The sequence below is a fragment of the Pangasianodon hypophthalmus genome, chromosome 29, assembly GCF_027358585.1.
Source record: "Pangasianodon hypophthalmus isolate fPanHyp1 chromosome 29, fPanHyp1.pri, whole genome shotgun sequence".
NCBI classification, from domain to species: domain Eukaryota; kingdom Metazoa; phylum Chordata; class Actinopteri; order Siluriformes; family Pangasiidae; genus Pangasianodon; species Pangasianodon hypophthalmus.
The window spans coordinates 8,768,410-8,786,499 of NC_069738.1; the positions used below are offsets into that span (position 1 = coordinate 8,768,410).

Sequence of the window (18,090 nt, forward strand, 5' to 3'; positions counted from 1 at the left end):
AGGCCACTTCTTATCTACTTCTCTACTACTCAAGACTGTCTGTTTTTGCCTCTTACATGATGAAACAACACCCATGCATTTGCCACTTAAGCTTGATCATGAGATTGTCGGCATTTATTTGAATATCTCTGGCGTACTATGATTCGGCTTGGAAGTCTTCACCTGCTTTTAAAGAAAATAGAATATTCCAGCCTTGTGCGTCAGGTGGAACGCGATATTAGGAGCATCACCCAGAGGGGACAGCTGTTTTGCTCCAGAAACTCTCTCCACATGCCAGATGCCTGCCACCTTCTTGTGCCAGCTGTGCCATGCTGCTACCAGTTCAAGTCTCTGTCTCTGTCTAACACACACTTATACACACTCACCCAAGCCCTAAGCACTGGTCTGAAAAGGTGACCCATTAAGGAAGGCAGGTTTGCACGTAGTAGTTTTTTACGATGCGTATACACAGAGTCAGTCAGCCATTTTGTTTCTGCAGCTGGTACAGAGGGGCTATGCACACATACACGAATACACATATCCCACTTGAATAGCAATTATTAGTGCATCACTTAATGCTGTCCTATGAGTTTCTTTATGGTGTGAGAATTTGCCAGTGTTTCATTTTCGTATCATGATAATAGTCAGTATTCATGTCATGTTGTATGAGCAATGTTTTAAGAAATAACTTTTTACTAGTCATCCAGAAATTCAAAAAGTAGCCTTTTCCTTAGCTAAAGCAAAAACTGATTCAAGCCGTCTCTATTTTTAGGTTATTTTCTTAGTGCAGTTAAATGCTGTTAAACAACAAAGCAAAGGACGTGTCAAACTGCGCTTTAATTAACAGCTGTACACAGACTACAAGGCATTATTACATTATTAAGGACAAAAATAAATAATAAACGAATTTATGTATCATATTACACTATTTAAGGACAAACCAATTCTTAAAATTCATTGAGTAGACAGCTCAGCTGAAATGATTAATTCTGGAACTGAGCACGCGCAGCATGGAAGCTCATGCGCATCAACAGAATCCTCCGTATAGCTCAGTGAGCAGCCTTCCTTGGATCTACAGCAGGATCTGGGAGGTTTTTCTTAAGCGACAAGTCTATGCAACCCCCAGTGCTGTGTGGCATAGCAAGTATTACGTGAATCATTTTAGCTCATTTCGTAGTGCAAACTTGCTAAACATATTGTTGCTTGCTAAAACTTGCACTGCCTTGCCACACCATGTTATGTGAGCTAGCAAATTTCAACTATGGGCATAACTCAGGGCAGTCTGCAAACCTTAACTCTAAGGATATTTCACAAGACTCTTATCCAAAAAGAACCTCAGAACAATTACTGTCGCTCAGAAGGATACATGTGATCCTGAGTTCTGAAGATAAGCTACATAAGAATAGAGGTGCATTTATATTTGCTTCTGATTGGGACAAACTTTATCTCAAGATGCCCAGAAATATTGTCTACTTATACAGATACCTCCCAAATGGAACAACACTGAGGTCATGAAAAGTCCTGTTTATATCGCAGCGTTGTTGAATTCTTGAATCTGATTGGTCAGAAGGTATTAGGTTAGGTCAGGTCAGGTCAGCCTTTGTATAAAAATGAGCTCGTTGTAATATGTTGTTGTTTCTATAGTAAGAGCGTAAACAAGGACTTCTATGGTGAATCCTTTCCATAAACAGATTTTAAAACATGTTTGAGGAGATGGTGAAGTCTTCTGTGAAGGGATGTTTTTTTAGCTTTTGTGGAAGGAGTCTCCAGTGTCAGTGTCAGTAAAAGTTAGAGGTAAATTTGTAATTATATGCTTTCCAACATGGAACAGAGGCTTTTCTGGTACCATGAAAAGCTGTGTTTTTTTGTTGTCTTATTAACTTCAAGTGAGAAAGAAAGAGAAGCTGGTGAGGGAATGATTGTATAGCTGCTATAATGTAAGTGATAACAGGAGCAAACTTTTTTCACAGACTTTAAACATTAAATTAAGTATAAATGGATAAAAAGTACAATGTGTCTCTCTTTAATGAAGTAAAAATTATAATTGTTGGCACATTGCGCTGGTATAAAAAGAATAAAAGACTTCAGGATGTGCTGTTACAGGAAGATAACCTTATATCATTTTTGTTGTTGATTATTTTCCTTTCATATTATTTCATATAATATTTTCAAAGAGTAATTCACATTCCTAGACCAGAGAATCTGCACGTTTCTTATTTCTCACAGAGCAGGTTTCTGAAAAAGTGTGCTGTTCTCAGGTTCACTAAAATTTGGATAGTCATTTACGGTAATTTAGGGTGCAGCAATGCTTTGAAAATGTTCCTGGGATAGAAAAAAAGGAGAAAAATAAATTGTGGCAGGGGTGATAATGGGCAGGCATTGATTGTCTGCATCTTTAGGTGCATGCAAGTGTCTTCACTGCTTGATTGCAAAGCTTTGCAGCCTCAGACAGCCTCTTCAAACGTCTGGGAGGAAAAAAGTAGCACTGACGTTGGAGCCGTGATTCCAAGAACTAGCACCCAGCCACTGCAAAGTTTTTAATTAGCAAACGCTGAAATGTATGTGATCTAGACTGCTCAAACAAATGAAGCCTCTTGCTTGTCTCCCACCAAACAGTTTATTTTTTTCCCGTTGATGTCTTTCTGTTGTTCTAATAACTTCATGTGTGAGGCTATTAAAACCGCACCCTAATAAACACCATCACATTGTCCATTAACGTCCTTACACTCATTGGAACACCAATTAACATGCTGCTGGTATTGATTTCACAGAGACCTTAATGAGTTCTGGACCGTAAAGTTAATTATTTCCCCAAAACATGCACAATTAATTTAGATTGTTTACTTGCCTGAATGTGAATTTTGAAAAAAATAAATAAATAAAATTGTCCACAGAGAATTCTGGAGACATTTCAGCTAACACTTGATTGAAACTTTCACATCTTTAGCACAATAATACTTGATAATGGAGTCTCTTCTTGCAGTCATTAATAGAATTTTTTTTGCTTAGTAATAGTAAATAAGTGTAGAATAAAGTCATTTCAAAGTTTACAGATTTGAGGTTAGATTGACTAGGGTGTGAAATTTTGTCAGTTAGTTGAGATTTAGTATGTAATTGTCTTTTCTTTGGACTATACTCTAGTTTGTTATGATGTATATTCGACTGATATATCCTGCTGCTGAAATACACCAACATACTACATCAGGAATTAAACTCTTCAGGGCAAATAATCGTGTGATGCGGCTCGACGTGAAGTGGAGTTACTGTTACCACCCTGACGTTGATTATTTTCCTATACAGCATGAGCAGAAGTGTTTTATTTTTCTTATACCACATCAATTTGCCAACAATTAGTTTTTATATTAATGAAAGAAGGATACAGTGGACCAATTTATAGTTACATTTTCATGTCATGTCATGACATTCACAAAACAAGTTAATTCCTATTATCACTTATATTATAGCAGCTATAAATGGTCATTCCCTCACCAGCCTCTCTTTTTTTCTCTCTCTTAAAGTTAATTAGAAAAAACACACACACACACCTTGACATGTTTCCAAGAAACCAGAACGTGTGAAGTGTACTGTCCTGAAGACTTTCCTTATTGACCGTTACACAACGCTGACACTGGAGACTCCTTCCATAAAAGTTAAAAGAACGCCTCCTTACAGAAACGATCAACAATTATGCATTTTCTTTGTTAAATAACAAAGGAAACATGTAACATTCTATTTCCCTGAAGCCTTTGCAGTGTCGGAAAACTTAACGGAAAATATATCTCGGACTGTTTATTACATTTTCAATGCTTTTACATAGATTTTGTGGCGCGTCCATGGGAATGACCTGTTGCTATAGAAACTATAACATATTAGACTAGTGACTGAGAAAATGAATAAAATTGATGATGATGGTGCAGTGATTTGATTATAAAAACAAATCGAGAATGGATGTCATGTTTACTGGTGGCATATATTTACATGAAACTGTAGTTGTGGAATCTAACAGCTTCAATGAGCTCAATTAATCCAGATCTAAAATAATTACAATTATGTGATTATGTAGTAATTGTGACGGACCTAAGATTAAAGGTGCAAAGGTTTCGCTTCACTCTGCTGTACTAAAAAAAAAAAAAAAAATAATAATAAATATCTATCTATATATATCTATATATATCTATATCTATATATCTATATATATATATATATATATATATATATATATATATATATATATATATATATGTATGTATGTGTATATATATATGTATATATATATATATATATATATATATATATAGATATATAAATACATGCACACACGCACACACACACAGTATAATAGGCTCTTAAGAGTACTTCCTTGGTTCTTTTATCCGGTATGCTAAACATACTTTAAGATGTGTTGAAATTGAAATTATACATTCTTTTGAAAAATTCCATTTACGAAAGGTACTAAATGTGTGCTTCCTTGAAAACCCTCTTGAAGCCTGACATGTTGTTAATAATGTTCGAGGACAGTCGTAAATGAATGTTCTTAACACGTGCTTGAATCCATTCCAATGTGTCTGGCTCACTCGTGTGAAAGGATTTCATAGATTTTATTCATTATGAACATAGCCCTTTTTTATAGGATTAAACTTGTTTTTGCCTGTGTGTGCTGCCATTTCTCAGAAAACCAGCAAATGGTTCTTTCATCGAATTGTTTTTTTTTTTTATTTTTTATTTTTTTTTTTTTGATGGTCTCATGGTCACAGTATAGCTAATGGATGTTACCGCTGATTTTCATTTTGTTTTTTCAGGTGGACCCTTGCATTTAGTTCAAGTGTCTGTGGGTTAAACTCTTTAAAGAAAAATGAGCAGAAAGCTTTTTCTCCCCTATTTCAAAGCACATTAATCCTCTGTTACTTCTGTGTTTCCTTACAAGGACATTCTTACAAGGACAATCTTGAAGAATTAAGCTGAAAATTAAAAATGTTGTATGCACGTTGTATGTTTTTGTTAGGTCGCTCTTTCTTTTTTCCCCCCCTCCTTCCCTTCTAATGAGGAAATCATTTCTTCCATGGACTGCTGGTTATGAAAATGATTGGATTATTTTGGAGAGAGCCTGAGCGTCTGTGTTAAAAGGATCGCCCCTTTGTCTTTTTATTGAGCTTTGATTCAGTGCTGCTAATTCAGACAAAAGACAGCTACCATTTGTGTTCCCTCCTAAGCTCATCTAATTTTTCCCTCCACTCCCCCCATCTGGCTCGGAAGGAAGCAAGTCCATCAGTTCTAATTGGCCGTGTTGGTGCACTCACTCATCCCCCACTTCATTCTGATATTTGTCCATGTGGCTTTGTTAATAAGGCTAAAGCGCTCGAATAGGAACTCGTGAGCTGAGCTTGGGTGAAGGTTGTCTGATTGTAGGGCAAGACAGCATTGAAAGAATGACATCTTTCGGATATTGTAGTGTGTTAATGATTTCTGAGGCCTCATCTGTTATGTAGTCCTTGATTAACAAGTTTTAACTGAGTTATAATAAAGCACGGGTGATGGTGTTCCAAAGCGGAGTGCCTTAAACCCGCTTAAAATTATTGTTATGCATGCCCTTGAGTCGCTTCACTGTTTTTATAAAACAGCGGAAAAAACATAACAAAATCCAGTGTTCATTAAATGATTTAATTTATTATTAAATATTAATATTCGCAATAAACAGTTCTTCCACAATGCAGTAGTTTTGTAATGTAATGCTATTTTCCAAGTCTGTTCTTTTAAAAATTAATTTAAAATATATATATATTTTAAGATACTGTGTGTGTATATATATATATATATATATATATATATATATATATATATATATATACACGTGTGTGTGTGTGTGTGTATACATACATACATACATACATACATACACACATATGTATGTGTATAGATGTGTGTGTGTGTGTGTGTGTGTGTGTGTGTGTATACATATATATATATATATATATATATATATATATATATATATATATATACTGTAGCCTCATCATTGGATCAACACTTTGTGCATAAAGCCACCATCAGCATATTGCATTTTCATTATTATTAGCTTAATTGAATTTTTCTGCTGTTTTCTTCTAGCTGCTTTGACCCAACGGGTCTATATTTGGAACAGGTGACATCAACAGCTTCTTTACCCCGACTACAGAAACTGAAGTGACTTCTTTGCTGTTTACTTAGCCTCTTTTGTAGCTCGTGTTCCTATAAGTTTAATACGAGTGTAGCTGCAGTGTGGCGTCAGTTTCATAGCAAACAGTTAAAGGCGAAATCAGTAAACCTGACATATAAACAGACAGTTGCACGATTATGTTTCGCTGATAAGTGTAGCTTTTTAAACTAGCTTGGATGAGGAGAAAATAGCAGTTAAGTGCACACAAACCTCAATTTTTAAGTTTGAAGTTTTACCAAAAATTGACTTATTAACTTCAAGAGAGTTTGTGGAACAATTATTTATAGCTGTTATAACATAGTAAGTGTTAGTGTTAACTTTTGTTGCAGATGTTCCTGAACATTAAACGTAACAATAAACTGAAAAATTATGTCATTCTTTAATTTTTAAAAAAAACTGTAATTGTTGGCAAATTGCTATGGTATAAGAGCAGTGAAACACATTGGGACATGCTGTTATTGGAAACTAATCAATGTTAACAATGATAACAGTAACTCGTTTCGTTTTATGGACGCATCACATCACTCCATCTTTTTATTTTCCCTTTAACAGTGTGTGTTGCAGTGTTTTATTCCACACCACTATGATCATTGTCATAGGGATTGTGTTCTGCTTTACTTTTCTTTGGATAAAATGATTTGACAAGTAAATTGTGGACATAAAATGACTCTTCTTTTGATGACGTTAGTTATTGAAAACACGTTTCTGGTCCCTGTTATCACACACCCAAACACACACCAACCCACTGTGTGCAACTCTATCACCCGACTCTGAACCGTTTCCCCCATTCAATCTTGATACCCTCAAAATCATTCGCCTGATTTGGCCAACACCCTGCCAAGCCTGTCATTTCCAGCAAGGCTAATCTCAACTCCAGGGATTACGAAGCTATCCCGTAGTCATCACTTTTCCTCCAAGCTTAGCTCATATTAGCCAGTGACCTGTGGCTTATCCCAGTTCAAAAGGGAACATCACAGATTTGCTCAATGGGTAAGTCAGTTAAAACCAGCACCATGGTTCAAAGCCTAATCAGTATGAAGACTAAATCTTGCCAGCAGCATTCCTTTAATGCCTTTCTGAAATGAGTCTTATTGACCTGATTCAATGAAGACATGTATTCTAGGAGCATCAAATTCTGGTGTTCCTGGAATCGCCATCCTGGATGTTCAGCTGTTTAAATATTTCATAGGAAACTATGAAACTTGTAGCTACCTGGTATGTATGTCCATATCAATCAATCAATCAATCTATCAATCAGCATTTTTATGAATGCACTATTTAAGTAACGTTGGATTCTAAGAGTACTATGTCCTATTCCTATATTGATGGAATCTTCACCTGGAATTTCATCCCTGGAATTTTTCCATCAATTTTTTTTTAAATCTCTCTGAATTTCCACTACACTTAAACCAGGTTCAATGAAGAAATGAATTTTGGCCCAGTTTTGCTCTCACAGACATTGTGAAAGAATTCTTTGGTTGCGAGTTCAGGTCGTTGGCCTTAGAAGATATGACGGGACGTGTTCAGGTGGCCGATTTAGTGCCATTGTTACCAAAGATGGCAAACAACAAATTTCTGGCAGTGTAAACATTTTTACTGTTATGACATTCGTTTAAAAGCCACCAATAGGAAGACAGAATAGGATGATGTGGAACTTGAAATGCGAAATGAAATGTTTGTCATTTAAAATACTGACACTCATGTAAATGCATAGGACATGACTGACGCCTCGAACAGCAAGTTGCTAAGCTACCATGCATGCGAATATTAAAAAAAAAAAAAAAAGAAAAATATCCTCATTACCTCAGGGTCAATTTGAAGAATGGACACTCCATGATGTCCTCTTTTACCGAGCTACACTATATGGTTAAGAGTTTGTAGACACCTGACCATCACATCCATATGTGCTTTTTGAACATCTCATTCCAGATTTAGTCCCCCTTTGCTGTTATATTAATCTCCACTCTTCTGGGAAGGCTTTCCACTAGATTTTGGAGTGTGGCTGTGGCAATTTGTGTCCATTCAGTCACAAGAGCATTAGTGAGGTTAGACACTAATGTCTGATGTCGGGTGAGGAGGCCTGGTGTGCATTTGCCATTCCAATTCATCCCAAAGGTGTTCAGTGGGGTTGAGGTCAGGGCTCAGTGCAGGACACTTCAGATCTTCCACTCCAACCTTGGCAAACCATATCTTCATAGACCTCACTTGCATAGGGTCACTGTCAGGGAACAGGTTTGAGCCCTTAGTTTCTTTGAAGGGAAATTGTAATTCTACAGCAGAGAAAGACATTCTATACAATTCTGTGCTTCCAACATTGTGGCAATAGTTTGCGGAAGAACCACATATGGGTGCGATGGTCAGGTGTCCAAAAACTTATGGCCATATAGTGTATGAACGACTCCAAACCCCTCTTCTTCGCCTTTTTCGAGACATAACAATGGCCTTGTTTTTGTTTATGTAAGTCCATTTTCAAGCTGATTGATGATGTAAGCAATACGTAGTACACAGGTCTATCGTTAGAGGATCTTCATTGTATAATCTGACGTAGAGAACCCCTTATTGCATAGCCTATTATATAATTTGGCCAAAATTTTTTGGGGATTCATCTGGAACAGTGTGACAAATAATCTTAAAAAATGGCTGAAATCATACACAATAGGCTAAACACAGCTTCTGTGGTCACATTCAGTCGTCATGTTATAAGCATTCAGATTTGCTATTCCCGCAGCTCCTGTCTCCGCTACCCAGAAGCAACTTTGTGAAATTAGGAGCAAAAATGTTATCTCTGAAACGGTGGAAAGGGGCTGATTGCTGTCCGCATTTGTAGCATGGAACACGTTTTCCGAGTTTAATAGGTGCCATGGTAACCTGACCAGCTCAATAATTGTTTTTCCAGCTCTGGCAAATTAAGAAGACAACATTGTAGAAGGCATTTATTGGCTTGGCCTTAGTTTTTCACTTCAATAATTTTGCCTATTTGATCCAGTGGCTTGTGGGTAAACATACAGTCAAATATTTAAAATTATTAATGTGAAAGTTAACACGATTTTGAGCTTATTGGAACAACGTGAGTGTTTTTTTTTCCTTTTTTTTTTCTTTCAAACATGAAGAGCTTTTCTAAGTAGTAGTAGCATTTTTTTTTCTGGAAAACATTGGTTCCACTATTTTCAGCACCTCCACAATAAATATTTGGTGAAGCTTTCCCTGAAGAGAAATGATAGCACTGACCTGGAGACACTTGCAGAATATCATGCACACTAGGACTGAGATGATTGTTGAAAACAATACTTTTGTGTCTCAACCATTTCTGCATTTGGATTCATTTTTGTGGTAATTATATTGTTAGAGCCATGCCTTTAACCTCCTGGCAGTATTTGGGCTAAAATTCATGATTCCATTCATCTTTACAAGGGCCTTTGGACTCTTAGCTCACAATAGCCCCAAAACGTCAATGACCCACCACTTTTCTTTGTCGCCAAATGTGCAGATGGTGTTCATGGCCAGAATGTTTGCTTTGATTAGTGTGGTTTCATCTGATCCAAATGTAGCTCCGATGACACTTGGTAAAGTTCCAGCACTGCATTTTGTTTATTGCTGTCAGAAGGGACTTCTTTAAACTCTTCCAGATACCTTGTTCTGAGATCTCTAGGTTCTTTTCCTACTTTGTGACATTATCCTCATGTGTTCCTTTTCCTGGCACATTTTCAACTACACCAGACTTTTTAAATTAATAAACTACTTTTTATCATTCTGTATTTTTAACCATGTATTTTATGTATTTGTTTTATATCCATTACCTGACTTGTATATGCCAACAACCATCAGGCTTTTCTGTATTGAACACACTTTGGTTTTCCCCATGGTGGTGGATTGCGGATTTTTCACGTGTGCAACCACCTATTAATACCCCATAGAAACAGGAAATGGCAACGGCGGTGATAGTTACAGGAGAATATGCACAATTTTACGTGCATATCTATCTATCTATCTATCTATCTATCTAGCTACCCATCGTGTTATATTTTTGTTTGTGATTATAGTTATATTGTGTATTTCTAATATAACTAGCTATTTATCTATCTGACAGTTTTGACACTTTCATTTATTTTGTGTAATTACTGAGATGCCAAGAATCATGCCTTTCTTTCTTTCTTTCTTTCTTTCTTTCTTTCTTTCTGTGCGTTCACCTGTTCATCCATCCATCCCTCCATCCATCCATCCATCCATCCATCCATCCATCCATCCATCTATCTGTCTGTCTAATGTGCTATTTTTTTGGAGTTTGTGTTTAGTTTATACAGTTATATTGTGTGTATATTTTATACAGTGATTTTTTATTTACTCAGTTTTCCGGAGTGCCAGTAATTCTGTACAGTGGTGAGAATGTGGAAGTAGGCAGGCGATGCTGCAGGGTTTTATTCTTATGAAACTTGTGTCTTCTCTGCACAGATACAGAAAACAAAATGATGCAACATTCTTGAATATTTGGAAGGATTTTGCAATCTGTTAAGAAAAGTCATTTTTGCTCTTAACATATTTTTCCTCAGGCTGCTATGGGGTTGACGGTGAGAGTGACTCGATCATGAGTTCGGCCTCAGAGAACTCCACAGAGCCGTGGTTCTGCGATGCCTGTAAAAATGGCGTGATGCCCAGCTGTGAGCTCTGCCCCAATCAGGATGGGATCTTCAAAGAGACAGATGCTGGGAGGTACGATTTTAACATTCCTTGGGTTAAACTGTCAGTGATGGCCATATCTATAATAACCTATAAATGGATTAATAACATGCTATAATACATTATAACGCTTTGTACACATGGTTAAAATAATTTATGAAAATGCTTTACACTTTATAGCAATGTCTATTAGACATAATGAATTGTTGACATAATGCTGTTAGATAGTATAGTGATGTTACAGGAAAAGTCATGTGACTGAGAAACTGCAAAGTGCAAACCCCTCTGTCCTGAAGACTCTTTCATGGCGGAATCCTTACTTACACCCGAGACTCCATTTATAAATGTCAAATAATCATTTCCTAATAGAGACATTCACATCCACATCAACTATCATATAGGTTATCTTTCTTGAACCAATTTTTTTTTTCATCCATTTATCATCAGTCTTAGTGTATGTGACTGTCTAACATACAAGTCCCATTCAAGTGTAAGAGCCGTTAGGAACTATAGAAACAATAGCGTATTAGACATACTGGGGCATTAATATAACTGATAATATAAACCTAGCATTTTTGTTACAGCTTGAGCTACTGTTAGAAATTCATTAAAAAATAAAAATGATTTATTAATTTAAATGAATGCACCCCTTCTGATTCTTCTATGCAATGATGCATAAATAGATGAAGTAGACATATAAATCGATAAAGTGGCTTGCATAAATGCACACGCTCCTTGAACCTTTCCACAATTATGTAGTGTTAGATGCTACCACCACCATGCTTCTCTCTGCTATTCTCAGGGTGATGAGCAGTATTGGGTTTTAAACTATACTGCCCCCCCGCCGCCTTCCCACAGCTTATATTTGTGTCATGTATTATGTAATATTTTGGGTTATTTTGTGTAGATTAATGACACACATTCCCAATTAATTCCATTTTATTTCCAGGTTGTACCACTATGTAACGTGGAAAAGTTTGAAGGGGGCGAATACTTAAAAAAAAAATACTTCAAGTGTTACCATTAACATGATGCCAAATGGTGGCCATAATGTTCCCTGACTTGTAGTTATGTTAGCAGCTTAGTTCCTAGCTCATGGCAAAACTTAATAAGAAAGATAGCATGCATGTCTTGGCTGAGTGAGTATATCTGAAGCAACGTGTTTGAATTACATTTTGAATGAATAAGTTTTTGAATAAATTCGGCAGTTTGATGAAATATGGTTTGTTGTTTATTACGGCGTAATGCGGAGTGGAGAAAAAGATGCGCAAGGGTACCGGCGGAGAGAGAGAGAGAGAGAGAGAGAGAGAGAGAATGAATGAGTGAGTGAGGGGGTTAGAGAGAGATTGTAGAGTGAGGAGACTAGAGCTGTGTTATCGCTGATAGCGCTTCCTCAGCTCACCTCCACCTGAATTTGCTACTTCACTAGAGCATGAAAAACACAGCAAATTAAAGTGTGGAGTGCATGCTCGCTACAGATGGATATCTGTATATTGGCCTTCGGGTTCTGCATTTAAAATTTTGTCAAGAGGAATGGTCATGTTAAAGTCTATTTGACCCAGCAATTGATGATTTCCATCCCTGAAAACGTTGAATGAAACAAACTTATTGAAAGAGTTCATTTCTCACCACAACCTTTTCATTTGAGGTTAGGCATGTGCCACATTGCATTTTAAAATCAATATTTTACACAATAATACAGTTGGAATTTAGCCTCACCATACATGAAGCTAAACTGTTGAATGGGGTTTAGTTCTTGTTTCTGTGTAAGCTAACTAACATGGACAGCTAGCAAGTTACTTGTGCTGCCTCTGTCAGATCATGTGCTGTGTTCGTTAGTTAAAGATAAAACATTTTGAGACGTGCTGCTGTAGGATAATAATCAACGAGGAAAATAATCTTTCCCATAGCATAAACTTTCCTGACTCTTACAAAGCACTGACACTGGAGACTCCTTTCATAAATGAGCTGTACTCACCATCAAACATGTATAAGGTATATGTTATGGTTGGGTTAACACTTACATTATTTGCAATTATTATTTAAAAAAAGGAAAATAAAAAGAGGTGATGTATCGAAACCTCTGACTGGTATTGTAGATAAACGAGTGCATGAATATTCTTGCTGTTTATAGCTAACTATGAACTATGTGGCTGTGTTTCTTTTAAAGGTGGGTGCATGTTGTATGTGCACTCTACGTTCCAGGAGTGGCGTTTGGGGACATTGACAAACTGCGGCCTGTAACACTGACAGAAATGAACTACACCAAGTATGGTGCCAAGGTCAGTAGTGGCACAACTTCACATGATGACATTTTGACATTTCCTTCTATATATCCAGGGGTGGACAAAGTACTGAGAAGTGAAAAATATAGATAATGTGTTACTCGATTAAAAGTGGAAAAGTGGTGCCACTTTTTTAATGTAGTCAGTTATTAAAAAGTAAATGTGTTTTAATGGATAAAATTAAGTTAATGTCATGTTTTCCATTTGAAAATTTGTATAACTTTTATTACTTATCTAAAACTGTTTTATTTTAAAGCAACTATGCAGTTCTGCCTGAAAACATCATTCAGTCTGTGTAAGTTTGCAATATTTACCATTTGCTAGAATTTAACTTGATGCTTATCCAGTTATGTTAGCTACTGGAATTGATGCTAGTCTCACCTTAAGAAAAGAAAGAAAAAAAAAAAACAGGCTAATTTAGATAAATATAGCCATTTAATGTTAGCAAATTAGTGAAACTTACCTCAGTATGCTTTTTTAAGTAAGATGGCCTTCTAGAAAGGTGAAGGAGATGCCTTATATGAGTCTTTTCTTTCTCCAGCTGATTGTAACAGTTTACTGAGGTAGGGCCAGGGACGCTCATCCTCAAGTTCATCACTCCAGTCCAGTGGCTTATCCATATTCATACGCACATGGAGGGTTATGGCGCTAACTGCATCGTGTAGCATGAGAAGGTCATGGCTGATGAGGAATTGGAATGATTGTTAATAGTTTTTGGATGGGGTGCTAAACTGAAATGACAGTTTGATATATAAACTGAAATTGATATATAGGGTACAGTCATTCTCTGGTTGCGAGAAGAAGAGAGCTTTGAGATTTGTAACGATTTGTAGTTTGAAGGTCTAAATAAAAATATAAGGAGTAAAAACTATTTTTTTCTTGGAAATGTAATCAATTTCAATACCACTCAGGTACTATATAAATACCCCAAAACATGTAATACTCAAGTATAATAATGAAGTACAGTTACTCAAGTACTTCTCACCCCTGTGTACATAGTTCTGAAAACTACATGTTTTCCTGAAATGAAATATGTTTCTCTTTGGCATGTAAGTAATGTTCTAGCATTTAAAAGCATCTTTAAAATGCATTTAAAGATTTTGTTGTACAGGAGCTTTATGGACATTTTGACAGCCAGTATCTGATTACAGACTGAATTGATTAGGATTATATCTGTTTCATTACAGCATGTAGATATACAGCAACTTGATCAAAACGTGACATTCACTGTGTGAGAAAATCACACAGACATAGCATCACCCAAATAATATCTGGTCACTGGTGATCCATTTTCCTTAATGGTGGGAATCGAAGGTCGCAGATGGACTACAGTCAGTAAATTTACCTACAGAATGCATCTATAGGGTACATTTACCTGATAAAGGTAGCTATAAGCTAGGTCTACTTAATAAACTGGCAGCGGAGTGTATAGAGTCTGACGCTTCATCACATGCGAGTGTAATGGAATGAATGTATTAAGAAAGAAATCAGAGATTATGTTTTGATTTCGTTTTATCGTGTAAATGAAAGAAGCAGTATCACCTCATCCAAAGAATATTAAGGAAAAAACGTTCATGTGAGTCAGATTACAAGAATGATTTATCGATGTTGCAGTCGTGAGGCCAAGTTGAGTAATGTAAACTGGGAACCCTATGCCTTATTTTCTAGAATTTTTCTAGGTTCGAGACTCCAACAAATCAAACCGGGACATGAGAAAGTGCCCTTAATCAAGCCATCTGCTTCATAAACTCATTAAAGTTCCATAACAGTGCCATTACTACTGTCTGAGCATTTATCCAAAGAATTTGAGGCATTTTGACATTTACTTTACCTGAAAGCAAGTTTTCGGGTCACAGAAGTCAGCAGACGCCGTTAAACTGCGAAGCAAATTACTTTTAAAAGCACTTTAAAGTTGTCCTTTAACGGTTTGTTCTTTACATTTGAAAGAGAATTGCTCTTGAAAAAGCCTATTATTATTTTAATTCTGAGCTTTCGCAATTGACACGTTTTCAGCTTTCTGAAATTCTGACCTTCTGTTGCGTCATGTGCTGACAAAGTCGAATGAGCTTTTAGAGTCCGTGTGTGTCCAGCTTATCTGTAATGGATTTATGTAATAAAAAAAAAAGGATGTGGATATTTTATAATGAGCTTCGAAGAATTTTTGTTCTCAGCTTCTAACACAGAGTCATCATACAGAGTTCAGTTGATTGACTTTTCCAAATTCGGCATAATCTTTTAGACTCCGGGCACAAACTTTTTGACAGTTACAGTATTTGTAATTATAAGGTAATAATAATTATGAATGGTGTGTAAAATCTTTAATGAAATACCACAACAGACAATAACACACCTGGTTAGTTGAATTTTCGGAACGGTGTCTATTGCATCCCGTATAAAAACATGCCTGATGAAATATGCATTGTGGTGTGCGTTAGGAGTGCAGTCTCTGCGAGGATGCCCGCTTCGCCCGTACCGGAGTGTGTATCAGCTGCGATGCAGGCATGTGTCGCTCCTACTTCCATGTGACATGTGCCCAGCGGGAAGGGCTTCTATCTGAGGCTGCTGCAGAAGAGGTGAGCAAGCGTACACACTTTCAGACCAGTAAAATAGAATTGCTTAAAGAAGTGACGACAGAATATTAATTGGGTTTGATGTAGGGATGCAGCTAACTATTGTTTTGATAATGAGCAGTTGATTTTTTTTATTTTTTATATTTTTATTTTTTAATTAAATTTCATTTTATGTTATTAGGGGGCCAAGCACTGAACGTGCATAGGCACTTTGTTGTTATTCTATGTTTTCTTCTTCTTCTTCCTCTTCCTCTTCTTCTTCTTCTTCTTCTTCTTCTTCTTCTGGCTAGGGTGTCTATGCAAGCCCATAGAACTGTCTGGTAAAAAGTTGTGAAATTTGGCACACTGATTGAGGATAGTCTGAGGAACATTCCGACCAAATTTGGGCCAAGTGATGCCAACGCTCTAGCGCCACCATCGGGTGAAATTTGGGCCTAATTTGGAAGTACATTTATGGTCATAACTTTCGAACCGTGTGTCCAAAATTTAAAAGCCAGGCATCACTGGATTCCCTGGTTTGAGACGAGTTCAGTGTACCCTATGACATCAATTTCTGCTCAATTAAATTTTCCGCCATCTTGGATTTTTAGTTTTTTTGCTACTCCTCCTCCAAATTTTGTCCAATCTTCACCACATTTGGCTCATCATCTTGGGACCTGTCTGAGCAAAATTTAGCAAATGAATTTCATATTCAACTCCGTTCTCCTGTAACATGCTGGCAAATAAAAAAAAAAAACAGGATATGAGAGTGTGTCTCAGCAACATATCAACATACTTATCAAGTTTTATGATGATTATCTTCAGGACCATTCCTTGAATGTACCCAAGAGGTTTTGTGACTGCGCCACTTGGTGGTCAAGAACTGTAACAACTTTCATTTTTTTCTTTGTATCATTTGAAGAGTCTGTGATAAATTCACAGTTCATTTTTCCTATAATTCTCTGGAGTATGCTGAAGTGAACACACACCAACATCTGAAATGCAAGTGTACGTCCTGTCGACCATCACGAATTTTGTTAAAAACTGTTTTTTCGCTATTCCTCAATTTTTCATCATCACCAAATTTGGCACACAAAGCCTCACAAAAATGATCAAAAGGATTTTGAATATTCCAAACAGTTTGTCCGTAATCTGAGGGCAAAGCCGCCAAACAGAAAGTGAGGCTGTTTCTCAGCAACGAATTTGTGCACTGACACAAAACTTGGATCTTCAGGACCATGACCCGCGGCTACGCAGCAAATTTTGTGCCAGCGCCATCTACTGGACGAAAGTAACAATGACATGCTAAAAATGCTTACATCTAACTGCCATTTTTGCTACTCCTCCTCCAAATTTTGTCCAATCTTCACCAAATTTGGCTCACATCATCTTGACACCTACATCTTGACACAAACAATGCTGCAGCAATGCCACCCTGCTGCCCATTTGTTCATCTACAACTTTTCTCCTACAGTCAGAATTCCACCATTTTTGTAGTGAAACTACAAATCACTCTTGAATCCCTTTGCCTAAAGTTATGGCTCTGTTTCCTGTGATTGCTTAGGCAACAACTGTAGCGTGTCTGTGAATGTGTGCCTCACCGAGTCTGGGTGCTTACAGCTTTAATTTAATATTTAAGTAATTTTTTTTTTTGTAAATTTGTAATTTTTGATAACAAATTAATATATTATTATTGGTAGTATTTTAAATACAATTTTATTTTCATTTTATTGATAATTTGAGTTATTTTAGACATATACTAAATATTTCTTTCAAGCATTTCACTCAACTAATACTACTACAGAATTCTTAACTAAGCTTAAATTAAATATCAAATCATTAACTACTACTAGCTTTTACTGGGTTCACACACTTTTAATGGTCTCAATCACTGGAAGAGAAAGTCATAGTTGCTTTTCTAACCCTGATTTGTAGAGTTTATTATAGTATGCACTCACCATATTTTATTAGGAACTTTATTATGAGCATTAGACAATGTTGTTCCAATCTTCAGCTGTCCAGTTTTGGTGAGCCTTTGCCCACTATAGCCTCAGATTCTTGTTTTTGGCTGACAGGAGTGGAACCTGATGTGGTCTTATACTGTTGTCACCCATCCGTCTTAATTTTCAACGTATCGTGCATTCTGGGATGCTTTTCTGCTCACCACGGTTGTAAAGAGTGGTTATTTGAGTTACTGTAGCCTTTTTTTCCAGCTCTAATCAGTCAGTTAACTGAAGCGTTAAAGTGAAGATTAAGGCAATCCGCATGATTTTAGGCATTTTACGACATGATTGGATAACTGCATAAATGTGCATGTTCATATTCGAGTGTATATTGTGTTATGTTAATAAAATTGAAGCAATATAGCATTTAAGTCACTTCACTTCAAGTCACTTCACTTTTTCATGGT

The 18,090-nt window shown here is 36.5% G+C and overlaps 1 protein-coding gene across 3 annotated transcripts in view; it reads left to right on the top strand.

Annotated features, from left to right (window-relative positions):
* phf14 (PHD finger protein 14) overlaps window positions 1–18,090 on the top strand; it is a 99,869-nt gene that overhangs the window by 12,416 nt on the left and 69,363 nt on the right. For all 3 annotated transcript variants that reach the window (XM_053231397.1, XM_026942370.3, XM_053231398.1), the window contains exons 5-7: window positions 10,720–10,879; window positions 13,017–13,128; window positions 15,567–15,704. In XM_053231397.1, coding sequence (XP_053087372.1) covers window positions 10,720–10,879; window positions 13,017–13,128; window positions 15,567–15,704 — 410 coding nt within the window. The remainder of the gene's footprint in view (window positions 1–10,719; window positions 10,880–13,016; window positions 13,129–15,566; window positions 15,705–18,090) is intronic.